Source organism: Terrapene carolina, unplaced genomic scaffold, assembly GCF_002925995.2.
Source record: "Terrapene carolina triunguis isolate 2854851 unplaced genomic scaffold, T_m_triunguis-2.0 Scaffold22, whole genome shotgun sequence".
Taxonomy (NCBI): Eukaryota; Metazoa; Chordata; order Testudines; family Emydidae; genus Terrapene; species Terrapene triunguis.
Window position 1 is genome coordinate 13,262,173 of NW_020664373.1, and position 25,277 is coordinate 13,287,449.

At 40.0% G+C, this 25,277-nt stretch overlaps 2 protein-coding genes across 3 annotated transcripts in view; both read right to left on the reverse strand.

Annotated features, from left to right (window-relative positions):
• Positions 1 to 7,147, reverse strand: part of LOC112105112 (BCLAF1 and THRAP3 family member 3) — a 71,882-nt gene extending 64,735 nt beyond the window's left edge. For both annotated transcript variants that reach the window (XM_024197772.2, XM_024197774.2), the window contains exon 1: positions 7,120 to 7,147. The gene's annotated coding sequence lies outside the window, so the exon portion shown is untranslated. The remainder of the gene's footprint in view (positions 1 to 7,119) is intronic.
• LOC113406099 (MAP7 domain-containing protein 2-like) overlaps positions 5,565 to 25,277 on the reverse strand; it is a 138,257-nt gene continuing 118,544 nt past the window's right edge. Inside the window, exons 10-17 of the mRNA XM_026648759.1 lie at positions 25,096 to 25,222; positions 23,123 to 23,327; positions 20,347 to 20,451; positions 18,506 to 18,559; positions 13,244 to 13,322; positions 12,021 to 12,207; positions 9,640 to 9,919; positions 5,565 to 7,259 (exon numbers count right to left, since the gene is read on the reverse strand). Of these exons, the coding sequence (XP_026504544.1) occupies positions 9,670 to 9,919; positions 12,021 to 12,207; positions 13,244 to 13,322; positions 18,506 to 18,559; positions 20,347 to 20,451; positions 23,123 to 23,327; positions 25,096 to 25,222 (1,007 nt within the window). The 3' untranslated portion in view covers positions 5,565 to 7,259; positions 9,640 to 9,669. The remainder of the gene's footprint in view (positions 7,260 to 9,639; positions 9,920 to 12,020; positions 12,208 to 13,243; positions 13,323 to 18,505; positions 18,560 to 20,346; positions 20,452 to 23,122; positions 23,328 to 25,095; positions 25,223 to 25,277) is intronic.

Genomic DNA, 25,277 nt, shown 5'->3' on the forward strand with positions numbered 1-25,277 from the left:
GCATGCCACCGAAGGCTTGGTGCACTGGTGCCTGGAGCCATCCCTGTGCTCAGCCCCTTTCAGGATCAGGTAGAGGCTAGCTGAGCAACTCAGGCTTACTCTGCACTAGTGACAGTTAACTGGTTTGACAACACAGATCAAAACACCTGGTTTTGAATACTGCTATTCCACTGAGGTGGTCCTGGTTAACCAAGTTCCAAGCCTATTGTAACAAGTGTGCTAGTTTTGTTATATACAATTCATTTTTACTAGTCTTGACCCAGCCCTAGTGCAAGAGATGTTTCAGAGGAGAAAGAATGCTGCCTCAAACCTGCTGCAGCAGATCCTCTGGAGAGAGAGTCTGCAAGGGAGGAGAAAGTCTAAGAGAGCTGTCAAAGAAACAATAAAAAAGTGGACGAGGCAAACTTCAAGAGAAATGTTTAGTGGGTGCTTTACCTTTTTTTAAACCTGGTTTTAAATATGTTTTTATAGTAACAATAATTTTGGACTCTGCTTTCAGTAATAGCCTGAACTTCAATCATCATTTCTCCCTCACACACGCCCCTCTTCAGAGATCCAGGTATTTTTCTCCCTTTTATACAAAAATACTTTAACCAAATAAACCACAAGTTTTGTTTCCCTTTATTAAAGGAGAGTGCTGTATACATACTGTACAGAAAGCATTTATAGATAGTCCATAGTAATATTTAGTATTTATACAGTGCTGTGGAAACAAATTAGTTAAGCATCACAAACACCAACATGATGTAGGTCAGCTATCTTCCCCCAATTTACAGAAACTTAGGCCTGAAGCTCAAATCAGACCTTGGGGTAACTTGTTACATCTACATTGACTTCAGGTGAGTTACACCTCATCCAGACCAAGGATGACTTTGGCCCAGAAAAAGGTTAAGCAACTAGCTCAATGATCAGTTTGCATACTTGTGATCCTCTCCTGATTATGTGCTCCAAGCAGTAGCCAACATTTCCTCAGTTAACTGGAGGTGATTAGGATCCTCCTTATTAAAATCACATTGTGTAGCTTTGATATTTGAGTGAAACTCTGTCAAATCAGTAACTTATAAATATGGAAAAAGAAATGGGATTTAACAATTAAACCTGAACAGGATGACTGACTGCATTACTCAGCTCACTTAGCATCAGCAAATTATTCTTTAAATAATTACTCTGAATCTAACAACTCATCTAATTCTCCTGGTTGGTCAAATAAAATAGGATTCAAGCCTCCTTTTAATGACATAATGGGGCCTGGATATTTATAAGGTCATCATGACTTCCCTGTAGCAACACATAAAACAAATCCATTGCCTCTAGCTGTACTGACTGTGGGGACTGGTGTATAATTTGTAAGATGTAGCTTAATAACTTTAGCTGTAAACTGAAGGTACTTAGTGTATGAATACGTGTGGAGTATAAACTGGATCACCAAAAGAGAATTAAAAAAAAATTTTTTTTTGAACAAGCAAGCAATTTTGAATAAGTAATAAATAGGACACCAGTGAGGTTATTTAAGGATGGAGTGATGGAGTGATGCAGTTCCCTGCATGTGAGAGCAGGAAGAACTCAAATTTGGATACTCTACAGCAGGGGTCGGCAACGTTGGCACGCAGCTCGCCAGGGTAAGCACCCTGGCGGGCCGGGCCAGTTTTATTTACCTGCTGACGCGGCAGGTTCGGCCGATCGCGGCCCCCACTGGCCGCGGTTCGCCATCCTGGGCCAATGGGGGCAACGGGAAGTGGCGCGGGCGAGCGATATGCTGGCCGCAGCTTCCCGCCGCCCCCATTGGCCCGGGACGGCGAACCGCGGCCAGTGGGAGCCGCGATCGGCCGAACCTGCCGCGTCAGCAGGTAAGTAAAACTGGCCCGGCCCGCCAGGGTGCTTACCCTGGTGAGCCGCGTGCCGAACGTTGCCGACCCCTGCTCTACAGGGAAAGAAGTTGTAATGAAGTGGTGGCATGAGAAAATGAAAGTATGACTTTGGATTTCAAGAGACATTGATAGGTAGATGGTTAGAAGGGATTACTGATATTTATTTATATATTATGATTTTGAATATTCATGACTCAATATTAAGTTTGCACAGTCTATGAACCACCTTAGTGACACTGTTACCCTTATCCTCCCCCATTTCTTCCAATTGTTTGTTAAACCCATTTGTTGTATCTTGTTTTACATTAAATTATAAAAATCCTCAATGCAGGATCTTGTGCGTTTGTATAGCAACTAGCAAAACAGAGTCCTGATTTTGATTGGAGGCACTGAGTGTTACCATAATACAAATAATTAAGTAGAGGTGATGCAATAGTATATCTGAGATGGCAATAGGCAGACTTACTGATCTAGGACACTGGGAAAGAGAAAAAGTTCAGGGTTCAGGATATCACCAGGATTACAGTTAGTAAAGAAAAATTGGAGGTTTGGGTCAAGGAAGATGAAACAGGCAAAGAAGCTATTACTTATTTCCTAAATTGTGTGGGAATTTTTAGTGCTTTGACACACTCTAGAAGTCCTCTATTTATTAACAGAGTGAGAATAGCATGGACCACAGCAGAGCAAACTTCTCCATATGGCCATAGCAATTCTGATCTGGATGCGCCATCTCTAGAGGTGAGAGGATTATTCAGTCTCTGTGCCCATTCAATTTTTGGTCTGACAGCTGTGGTACAAATTGCCTTCAACTAGAAATTGGACTAAGAGCAACCTAATTTCACAAGACATCCGTGAGAATTTTTAGTCGTGAGGGCTGACTGTCTTGGGACTTGTAATGTAGAGGTGAAAACTCTGGTCTTGATTCTGAACTCACACCAGTGTAAATTAGGAGTGACCTCAGAGAAGTCACTAGAGCTAAACCCTGTAACACAATGTCATTTCTAATCCCCTGGTCAATCCAGTTCTCCAGGGAATTGAGAATGGTCAGTTATGTTCATATTTCTCCATATTTATGAAAGATGCTAATAATTTTCTTTTGGGGGATGTTGCCACATTAGGTTAAAAAAAGGAGGTTTTAGACCACAATAGAATAGTTTTGCCATTTATTTTAAGAGAAAAGTTATTGTAATGACATAAGGGACACCCGAATTTTTGAAACTTCAGTATTGTATTATGCCTGCATTGCCCTAACATTGCCAGCCACTGGCCTGCACTCTGTCTTTCCATGGGATTAACAAGTACTGCTCATATGTAGTATTTGGTAAGTATGTGCCTGTCATTTTCAGAAAAATACAGGAAATAGAATGAGAATAATTTTCCAGTTTATGATCTCATCTCACACCCACGAAAATTCTTCTGTAACTAGATATTTCTGGATATTTGGGAGTCCAATCCTGTGAAGTGCTGAGCATTCTCAACTCCCATTAACTTCAGTAACTCTTCTTAACCTGTGCATGTATGGCTGAAATATACAGCTCATGTGATTGATTGCCAAAATAAATAAATAAAACATTCTCAGTTCAAGGACTATGTAAATCATGCCACTTATTACTGCAGTTTTCTACTTTTCTAATTTCCTCTCAGTCTGAGCTAGCATCTCTCTAACAAACATTCAGGCTGGATTTCAGAAGGGCTGCATGTGTAATTGAGAATCATGAGACCCTAGCTTCTAGAAGGTCATTTTGATCCTGCACATTGCAGGGTTCAGATAGTCATCCAAACCACTGGTTGGGAAACAGATTTACACTATTTCCTTGGTTTTCAATGATCAAATATACTATAAGAACTTCTCACCATATTTCAGTACTTCAGTCTGTGCAAAATGAGGAAACAGAGTGGAAAACAAGTGTCATAAAACTCTTCTGAAGGACAAGAAATTGTTAGCTTGCATTTTAGATTTTTTTTTAAAAAAAAGCTTAAAACCCTTTCCCTCCTTACTCCCTGCTTTCAAATTTAAATGGTATTTCCCATAAAATATTTTCTTAATAGACAAAATAGATAATTGATGATTAGCAGATTGAGCAGTAGTACTCTCTAATTTTCAGACATGAGAGCTTATACAGATGATAAAGGACTGTGTATTAATGAAAATCAACTGCATCATATTGTTGACTCAAACTAATTTGTGATCCACTATAACCCTCAGATCCTTTTCAGCAGTACTACCACCTAGCCAGTTATTCCCCTTTTGTAGTTGTGCATTTGATTTGTCCTTCCCAAGTGAAGTACTTTGCATTTGTCTTTACTGAATTCCATCTTACTGAATTCAGACCAGTTCTCCAATTCATCAAGGTCATTTTGAATTCTAACCCTGTCCTCCAAAGTGCTTGTAATCTCTCCCAGCTTGGTGTCATCTGCAAATTGTGTAAGCACACTCTCCACTTTGTAATTCAGGTCATTAATGAACATTAAATAGTACCACACCCAGGACTTACCCCTGGGGATCCCACTAGCTATGCACTCCCAATTTGATAGTGAACCACTGACAACTACTCTGAGTACCATCTTTCAACTAGTTGTGTACCCACCTTATAGTAATTTTGCTCTAGTCCAGTTGTGTAAATACTTTTCTATAGCTTCACCTTAGCAATGTAGTATATGATTTCATCTAACACAATGAAAGAGGCTTATTTCAGTGGTTCTCCAACAATTCCATTCTGTGGATCACTTCATAACAAAGATCACTTTCATCCACTTCTCTCCCCCTCCTTCTCTACGGCGTGGTTCTCAAATGGTTTAATTCTGTAGATCTCTAGAAAGAACTTGGAGGACCACCTGTGGTGCACCGACTGTAGTTCCAGGACCATTGTCTTATACAAAGGAAGTCCATTGCATCGTTCTGAACCACAGCAGCAAATATGAATACCAGTACAAAGAGTAAGAAAATGAATTAAGGCCCAGCCCACGACACATTCTATTTTCTACAAGAGCAGTAACCCCAGATATTCAGCCAAATCCTGCTGAAAAAATCTTTGGAAGTCAGTAAGAAAAGGATCTGAAGTTATTTATATGTACACCTATCTGTGTCTCCTCCTATCATCTTAGAATGCAACTGTATTGAGAAATCACATACAGGACCCAGTGTACCATAGAACTCAAATGAGCATGTGTTGAAACACTATGATGGAAAGAGATATCCTGGATGACAAAGGTAACGTATTAGTACACTCTAAAATATATCAGACTTACATATTTGATATTTTGCATTAAAATTATTTTGTTTTATTTTACTTTTATTTAAAACAAATGTTTGGAGACTGCTCCTCCCCGAGAGTTTAATGGACTGTTAGTCATTACATTGAACAACCTGGTCTCTTTCTAAAAAGATCTTTGTCTTTAGTCTAAGGAGCAGTTTAACATTTATATTTTAGGCTGCTTTGTAATGTGGCTAATTCACAGTTCAAGTACCTGAGAGAAGACTAGTAAGAGAATAGAACAGCCTATAGAAGCAAATCACCACATCAAATTGAAAACAAAGGTAAAAAGATAAGTATTTTGAGAGGCTAAGGGACTATCCCTTCATTTAGTATTAAGCCTTGCTGAGAAAACCACCACAAATCAAACTGCCCTTTTTTTTTTTTTTTTAAAGTAGTTTTGCCATGATTATTTGGAGGGGAAAAAAAGCTAGGAAACAAGTCAGACTCAAATGAAAATGTATTTCACTCTTATACATGCTATACATGTCATGCAAGTGAGGTAATCTACAGGTTATACAATGACACCATAATAAAATATAACATCTCAGGTGACATCTGCCAAACACAATATATCAAGCAAAACAAACATGATTAGTTTGTTTTGGTTTTTTTTTATTATTATTTAGGAAACAACTGTAGGACTAATTTGGAAGACACAATACCATGCTACAGCTTACTGAACAGTCACTAGAAAGGTATTTTGCTGAAGTACACCAACATAAAAAGAACTATTGTTATAGGCATGTTTTCTTTATATACTCACACACAGGTTCATTGGCTACTTCAATTTTTAAACAGTTGCTGGCTTTAAAAGCAGAAGAACGTGGCTACAATTGAGACCAAGCTACACTGTAAACTTCTCTACATATAAAAGTTTCTACTTTTTTGTTAGTCTCCAAACAGAATTGTAGTGACTTTTTTAAAAGATTTGGACAAAAATGTCCTCCAGGCAGCACAGAATATAGGATAAAAGTTACCATAGTTCACCAAAAGAAATAAAACTAACCAAAATACATTGTATGGCACATAATGTCTACATTTTACATTCTTGATATGAATTTTCCCAAATAGATGTTTGTTGAGTACTAAGGAGGCTAATATTGTTATATAGGTGAAAATACTATGTGAGAGAGAGAGAGTGTCTCAGACTTAGTATTTCCATTGCAATATCTGTATATTGTTTTACCGCTGATTATATTTTTTGTTGAGTCTGTAGGAAGACACAAAATAGTTGTCTACATGAATGAAAGCCTGCTGGTATTAATAACTGATCTCAAATAGTTAACTCAACATTTATCTGAACCCCATGACATACTTGCTTAGAACTACTGCAGTTATGGAATACATATTAAAGAACTGTAATGGGTATTATGCCTACATTGTCTACAAGTGTTATATCAAGGGAGTTTTAAAGACTTCAGCAAGAGTCAACCCAAGGCTTTATTAGTACTGTATTAACAAACTGCTTTGTCACTATTGACTTTAAAAAAAAGACAAAATAATCATGTGTGATGCATTGTAGCAGGGGGATAAATCTAACCCTCCACAGTCTGTAAGGAGGCTCCTTTGATTCCAGCAGTTGAATAATTATTTGTTTTCATGCTTCCTCAGTTCTAGTTTTGCAATTATACACCTGCAAAAAAGAGTTGCCGAGAACTCTTCAGTATTTTTCCCCATTTAAAAAAATAGGCACAGAGCTAAAGTACAGTACATTATTTAATTTCAACGCACTGTGGGCAAACCTCATAGTATTTACAAGAAAATGACATCGAGTACTTGTATGATAAAACTGAAGGAAGAATGATTTTAAAATAAAATGCACAGGGTAAAAATCACAGTGAAGTATTTAGATGAAATTTAAATTAAAAAAAAAAGTAGTAAGAGCTTTATTAGCAGCTGAAGCCCAAATTGTAAAGCACAATGAATCTTCCCTGAAACTAATCAAGGCTATAGATTCCTGGCATCTACGAAGAACAGCCAGTTATTCAACATACCACTTGGGAAGACAAAGTTATATTCAGCTCTGATTATGTGAAATCCAGTGTTCAAAGACTGCAGAAGCTCTTTCAGATGACAAGCTCATATTTTACTGCCAGCAGCATGACAGGACGTATATCCTCCATAAATACTTCCTCTGTCAATTAAAAACACACCCAAACAGTTTATGCAAGTAAAATGGCTCCAATTTTTATAACTGAGAACTGATTCTCTTGCAATAAAGTACAATGCTACAATTAACGTTAAGACTATCAGTATATCATACTGTATGTCACTTAGCTTGCAGACTTTCCAGGAAAAGGACTGTTACTTAACTGTCTGTACAATGCTGCGTACATCTACAGCACTGAACCATAATAAATGGCAATCACTAACACATTCCACATTGTTGCATACTTAACTGGTCCTGCTTTTAAGTGTTCTCTCTTTGTTATTAAATTGAAATGAGATATAATTAAGGACTATCATAACTAATAGGGAAGGGTGCATAGTTCTTTCACGAAAAGAGAACACACATCTATATTTTTCATTATACCCTGAGTTTATCACTGAAATGTTTAAGTTAAACAGGTAGCTTCAATTGCTTTAATGTAACTGATTTGGGTACCAGTGCAGATCAACAAAAAGTCTTAAACATTTTATTAAGTACGGACTACTGTCTGTATAATTCACAAATAAAAACACTGTCCTCTGCCAGACACACAATTTACATCTTTAGTTCCGAACTATGCAAGGAGTTCCTGCACTGATGGCTCAACTACCAGCATAGAACCAATCTAGATTCCACTCTCTTTCCACTCCTAGCTGGACACGAGCTAGCTCCCCACTCCTCCTGGCTGTGGTTAGAAACCAGGAGCAGGGAGAGGTAGGGCATGACAGGGGTTCCCATCAGGGACGAAGTGGGGCCAGTAAAAACTTGATAGGAAAGCATACTGGTGTGACCCATCTTTCCAACAGCCCAACAAGCTTCCCTTTTCCTCCATGATGCCCTCCTTACCTATTTATTATCTATAGAGTACCAAGAATGTGCAAGGTGCTTTACAAACTAGTATGAAGACAAAACACCTACACCAAGAAAGTTGCAATCCAAGTAGTCACTGAAAGGAAATTGCAGGAAGATGAATGGGCAAACTCAAAGAGCAAGGTGAGCAAACATTGAGGATGAGACATATCTTGCAAGTTCCACACTTTTCCGATTATCTTTATGTGGGGTTTATTTTCCTTTATTATATTTTTACATCTTTTCCTTTCACATTTTTGTACTTTGTATTGAGGATTCTCATTCATCTGACTAGTTAACAATTAAACTGCAGAGAGCTCTAGAGTTAATAGGCCTTTTGGAACAGGCTGTGTCATAAGGAGATTTTGAAGGTAGAGAGGGTGGATGTATGACAAAATGGGTAAGGACAGAGGCTCCAAGCATACAATCGGAGGCTATATGAAAAGAAGCAGAGACAAAATTAGGAGGGAGCACAACATGAAGCAAACAGTTAGCTGTTCTGCTTGGGCACAGCAGAGGGAGCAAGAAGAGATGATGAAAGGAAACGTGAGTTGAAAGGTACAAGGGAGTAAAGTTGTGCAAGTCCTTGAAGGATAGGAAAAGTAGTTTGAATTTGACACAGGTGGCTAACAAGCTACTCTAAAACCTAGGAAAATGCTCATTCCCCAAGATGTTCAACAGCTGGAATATAGGTTAATCTCCAAGGGTTCACAAGGTTTCTCTTGTGTCACTTTAACTCAAAAAAGTGGAGTAGAAGTGATCAGAGAAAGGAACACTTATGTAATTGGGGAATTCTATCCTAGTAGATTTCAGGAAGACTAAGATTATTTCGTTTGAAAGGGGAAGAGTAAGTAGTATGATAGGGGTATAAAAAAGAATAAAAATGTAGAGAAGGCTGAACATTTACTCCTATTTACCCTTTCCCATAATACAAGAATAAGAGGAAATTAGAAGAGAATTTAGAACTGATAACAGTAAAAGCTTTTTATGTTACATTTAATTAATCTGTGAAACTGTTGGCTGCAGGGTATTCAGGCAAAAAGTTTAGCACATATCAGAAAAGGATTAGAAGATCGTTTTAAAAGAAGAGTAAGAACAGCATCTGTTACCCTAGTATACTAGCTAGGGTAAAATTACAAGGACCATCACTTCTCATACCTTAGGGCTTAAGCTGGTAAACATCTTGGGTCAGGAGGAGTTACAGTTAAGATCTGGAGAGTTCTGCTTTGTTATACATCGGAGCATTCTGAGGGTTTATACCTTGCTCTGAGGGACACTGTTTAACACAGACTGCACGATAAAACAGGATTCAGGACCAAATGGACCATTCCTCTTTTCCACTATGCCAATTCTTACATTCCTAATTAGTCTACTCACGGAAGATTATGCCAAATTTAAATGTCCAGGAGCCTAACTCGCAACATATGCTGCTCGCACTACTGGATTAACCTAAAAAGTGTGCTATGTACACTCCCAATAACTTGTCATAGCTTAGATATTTCTCACAATATTGTACCTTCATCTGTACAACAGAGTCGTGTGGTTGTCAACAGATGGAGTTAAGTGTATTCTCCTGCCCAGGACTGTTAAATCCATCAATCAAGTTTTTGTTACAATCATCCAGGCTAATGTTTTCACTGGATATCTTGGAGTAAGTGGCCTGTCCTGTGAAATCCAAGAGATCTTCAAGAGCCTTGGCATTACTTGTTCCATTCTGGTCCATAGAACCACCGGGAATGAGTTCATTCATAGGTGAAAATTCTGGGATAGATATAAGTTCTTCTTTGGAAACAGGACTGTATGGAAGACAGAAAGGAAAACGCAGAATAAAAGTCTTGTAAACTCTTAGGCCTGGTCTACACTAACCCCCCAATTCGAACTAAGGTACGCAACTTCAGCTACGTGAATAACGTAGCTGAAGTCGACGTACCTTAGTTCGAACTTACCGCGGTCCAGACGCAGCAGGCAGGCTCCCCCGTCGACGCCGTGTACTGCTCTTGCCGAGCAGGATTACCAGAGTCGACGGCGAGCACTTCTGGGTTCGATTTATCGCGTCCAGACAAGACGCGATAAATCGAACCCAGAAGTTTGATTGCCTGCCGCCGAACCTGCGCGTAAGTATAGACCAGCCCTTAGTGTTCATGAAAAGGTTTACGACACCCCTGAAAGCTGTTCTATTTATCCTCAGAACAGGTACAACATGCCTCAGCGCTATGTGCCCAACTCATATACAAAGGGGCCAACTTATAGAGGAGAGAAAGTAATTCTATCTTCAGACTCCTTAAATGTTGGTCTTGGGGGTGGCTGCATGGTATTGACACAGTCCAGTAGGAACTGGACTGAGATTACAAACTCATTTCAGAGAGGCTGGATTCCAACTAGTGACCCAGAGGTTAAAAAGGCTGAATATTCCACTCCCTGTGCCATCAGATACCTTATATTTACCATTTTTAATCGCATCTTAATTCTGCAAAGGTTTACACACATACTTAACTTCATGAACAGCAAATAGTCCCATTGGCTTCAATGCATAAATTTCAGTTAAGCTTGTGGATAAACCTTTGCAGGATCATGGTCTCAGACTGTTAATTTTGCACAGTACAGATTTCAAAGATATATTCGACCATGTGAAAATTGTGAAACCACGTGAAATTTAAAAAGCTAACTTTACCAGAACAAACTAAATGCAGCACAACAAGGGAATTGAAATTCTAAGGTTGCTGGGAACTATAGTTCTGAATTCCTTTATTTTAGTAAAATCTCATATTTAATATTGCATTAATGTAGGTTTTTTAATCAATGGGTCAAATTTGGCCCTATTGCAACTCTAATTACTTCAATAGTTATGCAATGGATCCATTTGTGATGATGTTAGGTTCATTTAATTTTCATTTTTTTCACGTTATGTTATGTCTGAAGATTATACCAAGACTTTAACAAGAAAAATCTTTTATTAAAATTGCATTTGAAATGTACCCATGCCCTTTTGACTATTTGTTAGAGAAACAGGAGGAAATAAGCGAAGCTTGTAGACATCTGTATATCAATGTTTGGCATAGCTATATAATATATTTATAACCTTAAATATAGTGTTCATTCCCCATTAACATTATAACTAAAAATTAAATGAACCTAACATTGTAACAAATGGATCCATTGCATAATTATTGAAGTAATTAGAGTTGCATCAGGGCTTAATTTGGCCCATTGATTAAACCTACATTAATGCAATATTAAATATGAGATTTTACTAAAATCAAGGAATTCAGGACTATGGTTCTCAGCAATCTTAAAATGTCAATTCCCTTGTTGCAATAGGAGTCTTTCACCCAGATCCCATAATGCTTGTTTACTTGCTTACTTCATATTGTTTACTTGTTGCCAAATATTTGTTAAAGTAACATGAATTAAAAGACTTAAGATTAAAATAATTGAAAATGTGAATGTTGAAATTCTAACCTGCAGCATTATTTGTACAACACAATGACTTATATGCCACTGTTTTATAGTTCTGGTACAAAACAAAATCTGATATTTGAATACCCATTTTCACAGCAATACAGCATGTGAACTCTATGGACAATCCAAAATGTCTGAGCATGTTTGTGTGCACTTGGCAAGTGAGAACTAGGGAAGAGTTAATTATTTTGCAGGATATGAGAGTGAGATAAGAGATTGTAAGTATCCTTCAATCTGAAAGTGCATTTACTTCTTGAGAGCACACTACTAGTCAGAACATACAAACAGTAGTTACACAGGAGTCCATATTTGGGGTTGGGCTGTGCAGAGAGATAGACAGATTAACAAATGAAATGAGAGAACTGCATATGTTTTGGTGGGTTGGTTTTGGTTTTCTGAACAGTTTCTTAAAAGTTATGTGTTTCATGTGACGCGTACCTCACATCCATAGACTGAACCTCATCTGTTGAATCATCCATGCTGTTAGATTTCCCATCAATGGCACCCAGCTGAATAAGCCCCGTAACTGACTTAAGTCCGTTAGAAAATATATCTCGAGAAAGTGTTTCAGCAGCAGCACATCCTAAGCCTTGATTCTCCTGGCAGGCTGTCAGTCCATTGATTTCTATAAAAGAACCTCATTAGGAAGCAATAGCAGTGTTTATATTTAAAAATCACAAAATTATTTGAGTCATAGAAATTAGAGACGAAAGTGACTCATCATATTATCTTGTCAATCACCCTGCTATTGTAGGACAGTTTGAAAAAGAAACAAGATAATATATTATCTTTTATAACATGCACAGAGAAGCCCAAGAGAAGGGGAAAAAATACGGAAAAGTCACACTTCACTATTTACACATTTTTCATTTATCATTCTTTAATATATATATGCTGTTAGCAAACCAAATTAAATGCAAAAGGGACTGTATTTTAAAACAATGTTTAAAAAGCATGTCAAGCTTGGCTGTAGGGGAGAATATTTCTAGAGAATCTACAAAACAGGAATGTAGACTACAATGAACAAAGAAATCTGCAGGCTAGAATAACTTTTATATAAATGCTATCTGGGACATGCTGTGGAGTAGGATATTACCCATCAGGATAGTTGTCTTCTGCTTCTACATCAGGGATAGGCAGCCTTTGGCACGCGGCCCACCAGGGTAAGGCCCCTGGTGGGCCGGGCCAGTTTGTTTACCTGCCGGGTCCGCAGGTTCGGCTGATCGTGGCTCCCACTGGCTGAGGTTCGCCGTCCCAGGCCAATGGGGGCTGCGGGAAGCGGCACGGGCTGAGGGATGTGCTGGCTGCCACTTCCCGCTGCCCCCATTGGCCTGGAGCGGCGAACCGCGGCCAGTAGGAGCCACGATCGGCCACACCTGCGGACGCGGCAGGTAAACAAACCAGCCCGGCCCGCCAGGGTGCTTACTCTGGTGGGCTGCGGGCCAAAGGTTGCCGATCCCTGTTCTACATTTACCATGCTTTGGTAAATCAAAGATGTTCTATTTTCTTATGTTTAACATATTTACACATAAATGTAGCTGTTCCTTTTCTGAATGAAAACACAGCATCTGTGACAATACAGCACTATCTGAGGTTATGGATTTTTGTTTTCAAGTTATCAAGACTGAATATTGGTCAAAACAAAAATGAAGAGCTTTTACCTGTTTGATTGAGAACAAGAGTTTTTGGTTGCTTTTCCACAGTCAAAGTTGATGGTATCTCCAGTTTTGGCTCTTCCTTCTGTAACCAAATAATGTTTAAACTTCATTAGATGCAAGGTCCTAAGATTCAGGGAATTGACTGGACTCAGAACCTTTAAAAAACTCTGCTGGTTAATAAACAATTGTTCCTAGAATGCTTTTTCTCAATTACATTCAAGCACATAAAACAAAAACTACAAAACACATTTTATCTTTAGGCTGCATCTATCATAGAAGTATTCCCTACACTGCCAGAGTAGTTACTCTGAGAGTACACATGGCCTTGTGAAATTATCCTCAGTTCCCCTTTTGGGATGCAGAGGCACAAGGTGTGAGAGGAAGACCAAGGGAAGAGCAGAGGCTCAAGTGATGGTGGTAGGGGAGTGGACAGGATAGGACAGTGCCAGAAAGAGGTCAGAAAGTTGACTGAGATGGATGGGGAAATCCTGCATGGCTGGGAGAATGGGGGTTGAAGAAAGACAAGATGCAAGGGATGTAGTTTAAATTAGGCCACAATTTTATTAACTCATTTTGGAAATACCTGGCAAGGATTGTATGGTGCTGATCATTCTTTCCTTAATAATTCCCACCTATCTGCGAAGGCTGCCAACAGCCGTCTGGACTTCCTGCCTGGCCCCAGCTCATTGCTGGCTCCTCACTGCCCTTCTCTCATGTGAAGGTTAAGAAGTGGTGGGGATACGAGATTGTCTTCCTGCTAGACCAGACGGTAGGAGTTCCACTTCCCGAGGAGATGCCCTTCCCATATATCCACTTCCAACTGGTTCATCAGGGAACCGGATCCTCCATGCAATGAGTAACGTCACTGGATACCTACTAAGCTGAGACAATTTGAACCTTTCCTCCTGACCTGCCCCACCAGGTCCCTAAGCTGCAGAAAACCCCCACTCCATCTCAGCCACTCTGGCAGTGAGAGAAATTCCTTCCCAGGCCCCAAAAAAGAAGCTGGTGTAATGTCCGCCATAGACAATAAAACCCAATCTTACTATGATCCATGGGTGGGAGCTACTGTCCTTGGGAATGAAATATAAATACTAGGGCTGTCAAGTGATTAAAAATATTAATTGCAATTAATCACACTGTTAAACAATAATAGAATACCATTTATAGAAATATTTGTGGATATTTTCCACATTTTCAAATATATTGATATCAATTACAACACAGAATACAAAGTGTACAGTGCTCACTTTATATTTATTTTTGATTATAAATATTTGCACTGTAAAAATAAAAACTCGTATTTTTCAATTCACTTAATACAAGTACAGCATTGGCCTGCTAAACCCAGGGTTGTGAGTTCAATCCTTGAGGGGGCCACTTAAGGATCTGGGGCAAAATCAGTACTTGGTCCTGCTAGTGAAGGCAGGGGGCTGGACTCGATGACCTTTCAGGGTCCCTTCCAGTTCTATGAGATAGGTGAAGTACGGTAGTGCAAACTCTTTATCGTGAAAGATCAACTTACAAATGTAGGATTTTGTGTTACATAACTGAACTCAAAAACAAAACAATGTAAAACTTAAGAGCCTGCAAGTCCACTCAGTCCTACTTCTTGTTCAGCCAATCTCTCAGACAAACAAGTTTGTTTACATTTGCAGGAAATAATGCTGCCCGCTTCTTGTTTACAATGTCATCTGAAAGTGAGAACAGGTGTTCGCATGGCACTATTGTAGTCAGCATTGCAAGATATTTACGTGCCAGATGTGCTAAAGATTCATATGTCCCTTCATGCTTCAACCATCATTCCAGAGGACCATGCATCCATGCGGATGATGGGTTCTGCTCATCATCCAATCCAATCATCCAATCCAAAGCAATGCATACCAATGCATGTTTATTTTCGTCTTCTGAGTCAGATGCCACCAGCAGAAGGTTGATTTTCTTTTTTGGTGGTTCGGTTCTGTAGTTTCCACACCGGACTGTTGCTCTTTTAAGACTTCTGAAAGCATGCTCCACACCTCGTGCCTCTCAGATTTTGGATGGCACTTCAGATTTTTAAACCTTGGGTCAAGTGCTGTAGCTATCCTTAGAAATCTCTAAGGATTTCTCTGGTACCTTCCCTGTGTTTTGTAAAATCTGCAGTGAAAGTGTTCTTAAAATGAACAACATGCTGGGTCATCATCCGAGACTGCTATAACATGAAATATATGGCAGAATGCAGGTAAAACACAGAGCAGGAGACGTAAAATTCTCCCCCAAGGAGTTCAGTCACAAATTTAATTAACGCATTATTTTTTTAACAAGCGTCATCAGCATGGAAGCATGTCCTCTGGAATGGTGGCCAAAGCTTGAAGGGGCATACGAATGTTTAGCATATCTGGCACGCAAATATCTTGCAATGCAAACTACAAAAGTGCCACGTGAATGTCTGTTCTCACTTTCAGGTGACATTGTAAATAAGAAGTGGGCAGCACTATCTCCCGTAAATGTAAACAAACTTGTTTCTCTTAGTGGTTGGCTGAACAAGAAGCAGGCCTAAGTGGACTTGTAGGCTCTAAAGTTTTACATTGTTTTGGTTTTGAGTGTTAAAAAAAAAAAATCTACATTTGTAAGTTGCACTTTCACGATAAAAAGATTGCATTATGGTACTTGTATCAGGTGAATTGAAAAATACTACTTTTATCATTTTTGCAGTGCACATATTTGTAAGAAAAATAATATAAGTGAGCACTGTATTCTTTGTTGTAATTGAAATCAATATATTTGAAAATGTAAAAAACCACTCAAAATATTTAATAAATTTCAGTTGGTATTCTGTTGTTTAACAATGTGATTAAAACGGTGATTAATCGTAATTAATTTTTTTAATCGCTATTAATTTTTTGAGTTAATCGCATGAGTTAACTTTGATTAATCGACAGCCCTAATAAATACCTTTGTGACACAGAGGCCCACTGGTGGTTCACTACTCTGTGTCAGCAACTCGTCAGGCCTGACATACTCACTACACCTCACACACTGTTGTCATGATATATACCCAAAAAGTGGCATGTAATATATCATTTGAAAACTAGTAACTCACTGATCATTAATATTCTTGTATGATGTATGCATGGAGTGTGTAAAAGAGTTATGGATATGTGCTAGAATTATGTTCTCAAAAATGTGTTTGGCAAGCAATGTATAAGCACAGATTGCTGTAAACAAAAGAATGTGCATTTGTTTGTCTGACCCACCTGGTCATCAGGCAGAGACACGAAGGCACATTTACATAAAAGATTTTAAAAAGCCACCAACCTAGCATGTGGGGGAGATATCCCCTGGATGGATCTGAACTTCAATGGTAAGTAACAGAATCAACTGACTGTACACAATATTACAGTATTAGCAAAGTGTACAGTCAGCGGAAGGTTTTTTCTGAAAGCTGATGACACACTGGTGATTAATATAATTGTGAAATGTACATATTAACAATCTACGAGAAAATATGGATACTTAAGGACATTATGCTTTAAAGTCTGTACCTAAAAGCAGGGAAAAACAAGTTTCTCCCAGACAGGAGAGAAGTCAGCTATCTATCTGTCTCCACTGACATTAAGCGAGGTGTGACCAAAAATAATGGAAGCACAATTTACATACGAATCAGCAGGGGGATGGGAAGTCCACAGGAAGGGAAGAACAGCATGACGTAATCCTGGGTCTGGGGACAAAAGAGTGAGTTTGGGAAGATAATATAAGGCAAGAGGAAGAAGCCATCATGGCATCTATCACTAGGCCAGAGCTCTTGCAAGCCGACAAAGACAAGTCCTTGAACCAAGGGGGTTGAAGTTTCTGGGAACTGAATATAAGCGAGAAACCTGCTTAGGCAAAGATCTGTCACCTAGGAAGACAAGGGAAACCAGCCCCTTGTACTTCTGTGGAAGGTCCTGACTGAGAGAAAGTCCGGCATTGCTGGAAAGAAAAAGATTGGTAAGAAATCTACCTCAAACAAAGGCTATAGCTTGTTGAGTTAAGTCTTAGCCACTAGAAAGTGTATTTTTACTTTTGTCTGTAACCCTTTCTATCTTTATTCCTTCTATTTGGTATCACTTAACCTATGCCCTTTTGTTAATACCCTTGTTTTATACCCCAACTCCTCAGTGGTATGTTTGAAGGGATGGGTGTATTTACCCCAATTAAGGTAAAAAGCTCTAATTTGCTTTTGTCTCTTTGAAGACGCAAACGAACTATATTATTTCTCCGAGTGTTCCAGGAGAAGTCAGGACACTTCAGGGCAGACAGTTTTGGAGAAATTGGAGACTGGTGGTATGTTGGGGTCACTTGGCTAGCAGTAACCAAGGCTGCTGGAGACCAGTGTGTGGCTATGGTGAAACAAGCAGGCAGTTGGAGTCAGAGTTGCTGAATCAGGGCTCTTACCACACGGATAGTCAGGGCACACAGGGTCACTGGGCAGATCGTGGCACAACCCCTTACTGGTCAGGGATTGCACTCGAAAACCTCCTCCCTCCCCAAGGCGTCCATGGATTAGTGGCCCACCTGTGCCATTTCCAGTCCTCCCCTGGCTCAAGTGAGGTTCCCCTTCTGTCCCTCAACCCAAAGGAGGGGAACCCTTAAAGAAGTCACATCCCCCATTTCTTCCCCCTGGTCAGACAACACCTTCCCCTCATATGCCTAATGTCTGGTAGCTTTTAGAGAAATGTAGACAGGAGAGAGGATTTTTCTGGTTTTGTCTTTTTAAAGAAAACTAGAGCCTCTTAAGCTAAATATAGAAACAGCTTCCCTAAAAGAAAATTTTATGAAGTAAAAGTCTGAAGTGAGAGTCAAACACTTTACCTCCGTCCATTGAGTGCTGGTGCATCATCAGGCACCTCTGCTCTGCTGTTAATCCCGCCCCGTGATCAGAATTAACATGGAGGAGCACAAGAGCTCTATGACCGATTAATTCAACATCATCAAAATGGAGGAGGTGCATTGCATAGGCAAAAGTCACAAAGATACCAGATCTCAGCACTACAGTTCTGAACACTATATATGGCTCACCACCTCCACTGCCTAGGAGAGTAGTACTGACCTCACGGTGCTGCCACAACTATAGTCACTCTTAATTCTAAAATCTAACGGAAAAATAAGAATAGAGCATTTCTAGTCAAAGCACTTATTCTCCAGGGAGCAATCCTACAGTGTCCCTCCCCCGCCGTGCCACCCACACCCACTGGGGAAATATCCTGGGAGCGGGGTGTGTGGGGGGGGCACTCTGTTCCATACCTTTACTTCTGGTGTTTCACTCTTTCTTGTTCTCTTCATTATTTCATCTATTCGCTAGAAAGCAATGTAAATCAATCACATCAGAAGGTTGCAAGGCAGACATGCTATGAAGCTGTGAGAGAGGGCTCATGGGATTGGTAATGGGTAGCAAGGAAGGTTGATTTAACTCTGGTGTCACAAACTTATCTCTGCCCTCACTAGAAAGGAAGAAGACAGAAGGTACATCTATACTGCAATAAAAGACCCGCAGCATGGCTGTGGCTGGCCTGAGTCAGCTGAATTGGATTTACAGGGCTAAAAATGGCAATGTAGGTGTTTGAGCTCAGGCGGGAGCCCAGGGGGGTGGGTCTCAGAGGATGAACTCCAGCCTGAAGCCAAACACTGCAATTTCTGGCCCTGCAGCCCAAGCCCTGCGAGCCCAAGTCAATTCATCCAGGTTCTGAGACTTGGTGCCGTGGGTTTTTTATTGCAGTGTAGATGTACCCAGAGAAGAAGAGGGGAAGAAGAGAAGGGAGCTCTCTTTGCAATCACAATTCCAACAAACTGAATTTCTCACCAGGTGCAAATTAGTAGATAAAAAATAAATAAAAAGGTTTGTGATGATGAGCCCCCTGTGCCCACTTCCTGAACAAAAAGTTTGTCAGCTGAACACTAATTGCTCAAGTCTCCAACTACTGCTTCTTCAGACCACAAAGTCATCAGTAGTCCTCTAGTATTGCAATCCATTTGCTATTTAAAATGAATTTATATAGTTGTACCAATTTTGTTTATTGGGAGGAGGGGAGGGAATAAAACATGTGAAGTTACTCCTGTTAGAAATGTGTCAGATACAGCTGTAAAATCCTTCTTTTCTGCTTGTTAATTCATCAAATGCATTATGTCTTTGCCCAGAGAGTTATATACTTAAAGTAAACTATTTTAGATTTAAAGACATCACTTCTAGTTCTTGTGTTCCAATGTACAAGTGGTTGACCCTACTAAAGTTAAACCCCTCCACCCTCCAAGACTAATAATTTGGAATGAAACTGGAAGAAAACACACTAAAGGGAAGGCTTTTATAACAACTTTCCAAGCATCTCTTAACTAAGCTAAAGACAAAGATTTCTAGAAATCTGGGGGAAATTCAGTCCAGCCACCTATGGGCATGCAGTGTGACTAAGCACTACATGGATGCTTTGCAGGGTGTGGGTTTGGAGTTACATAGAAGCACCAGCCATTTCCCTACTTGAGGGAAACAACTGCAGTAGTGGCCATAGAGTGGCTCTGCTGTTGCTCCTCCATCGCCTCAGAGTAGGGTGGGAGGAGAATGCTTTTTCCAACTGGATAACATACTATTTTTTCTGCAGAGTACAAATCCACTTTCTCAATTAAAAACTGCATATTTATTTAAAGCAAACACACCCATTATTGTTTTTAACTTTCTGTGGCTTATAAGTTTGAGTGGGAACCATCACTCTGCTTGTACGTTATACCCTCTTCTCCTACCCTTTGTCTTGTCCATTTAAATTGTAAGCTCCTCCGAGCAGGGACAGTCCAATACTGTGTTTGTACAGTGCCCAGAACGATAGGGCCCCATTCTCAGTGGGCACCTAGGCACTGCTTTAATAATTATGAATTAAAAATAATAATAAAACAACAACTAATAAGTTTGTTACAAACTCTGAGGTACATGTTTCTCCAGGTTGGAAACTAGCTAATACGGATTAGGTTTTAAAAAACAAACCTGGAACTCTGCCTACTCAACTGAATGTTTGTTTCGGATATTTTTGGGCAGGTTTCTGGATTTATGCATTTAAAATAACAACAGTACTAGTTCTTTTAAATTGGAGATGAACACCTACCTTCTTTCTCTCCAGTCTTTCTTGCTCAATCTGCTGCATGATTTGTTCCCTTTCCAGCCGCATGTTTTCAGCTGCCTCTCGGGCCTTTGCTTCAGCTTCTTCTCTCTAATTAAAATGCGTAAGCTAAGGTAGAGCCGTTATTTATTTTAGACAAATTATCAGATTCTATAAAATCTTACATAGCCTGCCAGGTATGGATTATCGGCCTAACTCTGTCAGCAAGCCTCTTACACAAGAGAAAGAGTAAGAGGTTTCCGTTTCATTAGACTGCACGTCCTGTTGTAAAAGGGATCACTGAAGATTACATTTTTTCGAGATTACACTTAATCTTCACTGCAGTGTCCCTCTGCTTTCCACTTGATCTAAGAAGCAATGGACTCTAAGTTATTAAGTGCTCTTCAATAACGTTTCCACACTCGTAGTTTTTTATAACGTTCATAAATAAAGATGGGGTCCCCATTTTCTGAAATGCTGAGCACACCACGTTTCCAGTGATTCAACTGGAGTTGCTGTTCTCAGAACATCTGAAAATCAGGTCCATTGCTTGTAGGCAGATTGTATTTTAGATTTCTGCTCTTTTAACGGGAGTTCTTGCAAGAGAGATCTTGTAAAGAAACACAGTAAAAGAACTAAAAGAGAGCCACCGTGGCTTAACAACCATGTAAAAGAAGCAGTGAGAGATAAAAAGAAGTCCTTTAAAAAGTGGAAGTCAAATCCTAGTGAGACAAATAGAAAGGAGCATAAACGCTGCCAAATTAAGTGCAAGAATGTAATAAGAAAAGCCAAAGAGGAGTTTGAAGAACGGCTAGCCAAAAACTCCAAAGGTAATAACAAAATGTTTTTTAAGTACATCAGAAGCAGGAAGCCTGCTAAACAACCAGTGGGGCCCCTTGATGATCGAGATACAAAAGGAGCGCTTAAAGACGATAAAGTCATTGCGGAGAAACTAAATGGATTCTTTGCTTCAGTCTTCACGGCTGAGGATGTTAGGGAGATTCCCAAACCTGAGCTGGCTTTTGTAGGTGACAAATCTGAGGAACTGTCACGGATTGAAGTGTCACGAGAGGAGGTTTTGGAATTAATTGATAAACTTAACATTAACAAGTCACCGGGACCAGATGGCATTCACCCAAGAGTTCTGAAAGAACTCAAATGTGAAGTTGCGGAACTGTTAACTAAGGTTTGTAACCTGTCCTTTAAATCAGCTTCTGTACCCAATGACTGGAAGTTAGCTAATGTAACGCCAATATTTAAAAAAGGCTCTAGAGGTGATCCCGGCAACTACAGACCGGTAAGTCTAACGTCTGTACCAGGCAAATTAGTCGAAACAATAGTTAAGAATAAAATTGTCCGACACATAGAAAAACATAAACTGTTGAGCAATAGTCAACATGGATTCTGTAAAGGGAAATCGTGTCTTACTAATCTATTAGAATTCTTTGAAGGGGTCAACAAACATGTGGACAAGGGGAATCCAGTGGACATAGTGTACTTAGATTTCCAGAAAGCCTTTGACAAGGTCCCTCACCAAAGGCTCTTATGTAAATTAAGCTGCCATGGGATAAAAGGGAAGGTCCTTTCATGGATTGAGAACTGGTTAAAAGACAGGGAACAAAGGGTAGGAATAAATGGTAAATTCTCAGAATGGAGAGGGGTAACTAGTGGTGTTCCCCAAGGGTCAGTCCTCGGACCGATCCTATTCAACTTATTCATAAATGATCTGGAGAATGGGGTAAACAGTGAGGTGGCAAAGTTTGCAGATGATACTAAACTGCTAAAGATAGTTAAGTCCAAAGCAGACTGTGAAGAACTTCAAAAAGATCTCACAAAACTAAGTGATTGGGCAACAAAATGGCAAATGAAATTTAATGTGGATAAATGTAAAGTAATGCACATTGGAAAAAATAACCCCAACTATACATACAATATGATGGGGGCTAATTTAGCTACAACAAGTCAGGAAAAAGATCTTGGAGTCATCGTGGATAGTTCTCTGAAAATGTCCACGCAGTGTGCAGAGGCGGTCAAAAAAGCAAACAGGATGTTAGGAATCATTAAAAAGGGGATAGAGAATAAGACTGAGAATATATTATTGCCCTTATATAAATCGATGGTACGCCCTCATCTCGAATACTGAGTACAGATGTGGTCTCCTCATCTCAAAAAAGATATACTGGCACTAGAAAAGGTTCAGAAAAGGGCAACTAAAATGATTAAGGGTTTGGAACGGGTCCCATATGAGGAGAGATTAAAGAGGCTAGGACTCTTCAGCTTGGAAAAGAGGAGACTAAGGGGGGATATGATAGAGGTATATAAAATCATGAGTGATGTGGAGAAAGTGGATAAGGAAAAGTTATTTACTTATTCCCATAATACAAGAACTAGGGGTCACCAAATGAAATTAATAGGCAGCAGGTTTAAAACAAATAAAAGGAAGTTCTTCTTCACGCAGCGCACAGTCAACTTGTGGAACTCCTTACCTGAGAAGGTTGTGAAGGCAAGGACTATAACAGAGTTTAAAAGAGAACTGGATAAATTCATGGTGGTTAAGTCCATTAATGGCTATTAGCCAGGACGGGTAAGGAATGGTGTCCCTAGCCTCTGTCTGTCAGAGGATGGAGATGGATGGCAGGAGAGAGATCACTTGATCATTGCCTGTTAGGTTCACTCCCTCTAGGGCACCTGGCATTGGCCACTGTCGGTAGACAGGATATTGGGCTAGATGGACCTTTGGTCTGACCCGGTACGGCCTTTCTTATGTTCTTATGTACTATACCTGTTTTTCAAGCTTGGCCTGCAGTTCTTTTTCTTGCTTTTCCTTTAGCATTTTTTCTTCCTCAGCTCTCCTTCTGGCATCGTCCTCTGCTCTTCTCCTAGCCTCTTCCTCTTCACGCCTTCTTTCCTCCTCTCTCTTACAAGCTTCTTCTTCTAGGTGAATTCTTTCTTCTTCTGCCTTTCTTTTCAGCTCCTCTCTCTCTAGCCTTCAAAAAAACAGCAGCACATTTAAAAATGCAGCACACGTTGCACTTCGTTTAACACAGAACTCAAAGGCACACAGAGCGCATCATGCACTGTATGTACAGAATGTAATTTGGCTGCGAAAAAACACTTCTACATACATTTGTATGGAATGGGCTCTGACACAATGGAGGGATTGGCCACAACTCCATAATTCAAGTTGCAACCAGGCTTCCATTCTAAGCTTTATTCACCCCATCTAATGTTTTGCAGGAATAACATTTCCCTTTGAACACTGATGTGACTAAAGTGGGACAGAACAAGAAACGTGTTTGTAATTTCAACTCCAGTATGTAGAACTAACATTTTTCAAGTTTTGAGTAGTTAAAAAGGACCCTTATTCCCACTTTTGCCTTATGATAACCTCACCTCACTCCTGTCCATCTGAGGAATGAAGTTATTTTTGAACATGCAAATACCCTCCCTTGGTAAAAATAGTGAGAGACAGCCCCAGAAGGAAGGGAAAGCACATACCTGATAATGCCTCCTTCAGAAGCTTGCTAAGCTGTGTGTTTGCGATGCTGTGGGTCTGACAGGTCCCATTTTGGGATCAGGAAAGAATTTTTCCCATTGGGCCAAACTGACTGAGGCCCAGTGGTTCAATCTTTTCACCCTCCTCACAGCATCATGGAGTTAGATTAAAAGAAACAGGGTATGGAATTTTAATATTAGCAATTTATGGAACGGTTAGTTTGTCACAATTTGCAGCTGGTGTCCAGTGTGGCAAAAGGCTAAAAGAGCCAGCTTCCTGAGGTAAGAGAGACCTGGAATTTTGCTGGTGGCCCTTGCATCTCTGGGAAAAGGGGAGACCTGAAATCTTTGCAGACCAAACCTTTGGTATCGTCTAATCCCCTCGGGGGCAGAGGGTGAGAGATTCAGAAGTGGGCTATGTCGTAGGGGTAGGCTCAGTAGGTTCTCTCCCCAGTTATTAATTATATGATGTGAGACCTGCAACTAAATGTGTGGTATGAGAGAGACCAGGTGGGTGGGACACACATAATGCCGTTCCCCAGCGTTAAGTCAATAAAGTTGTGGCCTGCTGCTTAAATCCATCCCTGTTTTAATTCACTTGTGTGTCCTGCTCAATTCATGAGTGCATGTGTCCAGAAACAATCTCTCATGACACGGAGAGCTAAGGGGGTCAGGAGTACAGAAACTCATGTCTATTAGCTCCACAGAGCACGTGGAAGTAAGGGTAAAACTCCTACCTTTTGAATTGCTTAAAGTTTCGTACTTTTACAAGTAAACTGGCTTTAAAAAAAAAAAAACACACAGCCAAGTTTAGAGCCTCAGCACTTCAAATTTTACACACATAAAGCTCGACACACTTGACAGGAGAGATTGCACACTACTTTGCATCTGTACGCCTAAAACCTTAAGGAGGTCAGGATAGTTGGGAGCTAACCCTTCCATCCAGCGCTAAGCCTCTCATGGTCCTTGGGCTACCTGACTGTCTATGGAGCTTTCTCTCCCCAGTGCAAGAGAGAGAGACTGACTCTGCTCTATAGCCTTAGCTCTGAGACAGTTGGCTTTTAGCTCATTCACTAAGAGGCTCATGCACTAAGCTCCAAGGGTCCCAGGTTCAATCCCGCCCACTGACGACCATGGTCTGTCGGCGTTACATTTGTACAGTACTTTTTTATAATGGGCCACTGACCTTAGACTTCTGGGTGCTAACGACTACCACCACTAATTTTCTTTTTGTTTTTTTTTTTTATTGACAGCAAGTACCTTTCCCGCTCTTCTCTCTCCTGTCTCTCCTGTTCTTCTTGTTCTTTCTGCAGACGAGCCTGCCGTCTTTTCTCTGCCAGAATTTTTGTAGCTTCTTCTGCATCAGTAGTTCCTGCTGTGAGCTTCCCTGGTGGAGCATTGTGATTAGAATGTTAGTCAGGAAATGAAAAAAGGAAGCACAG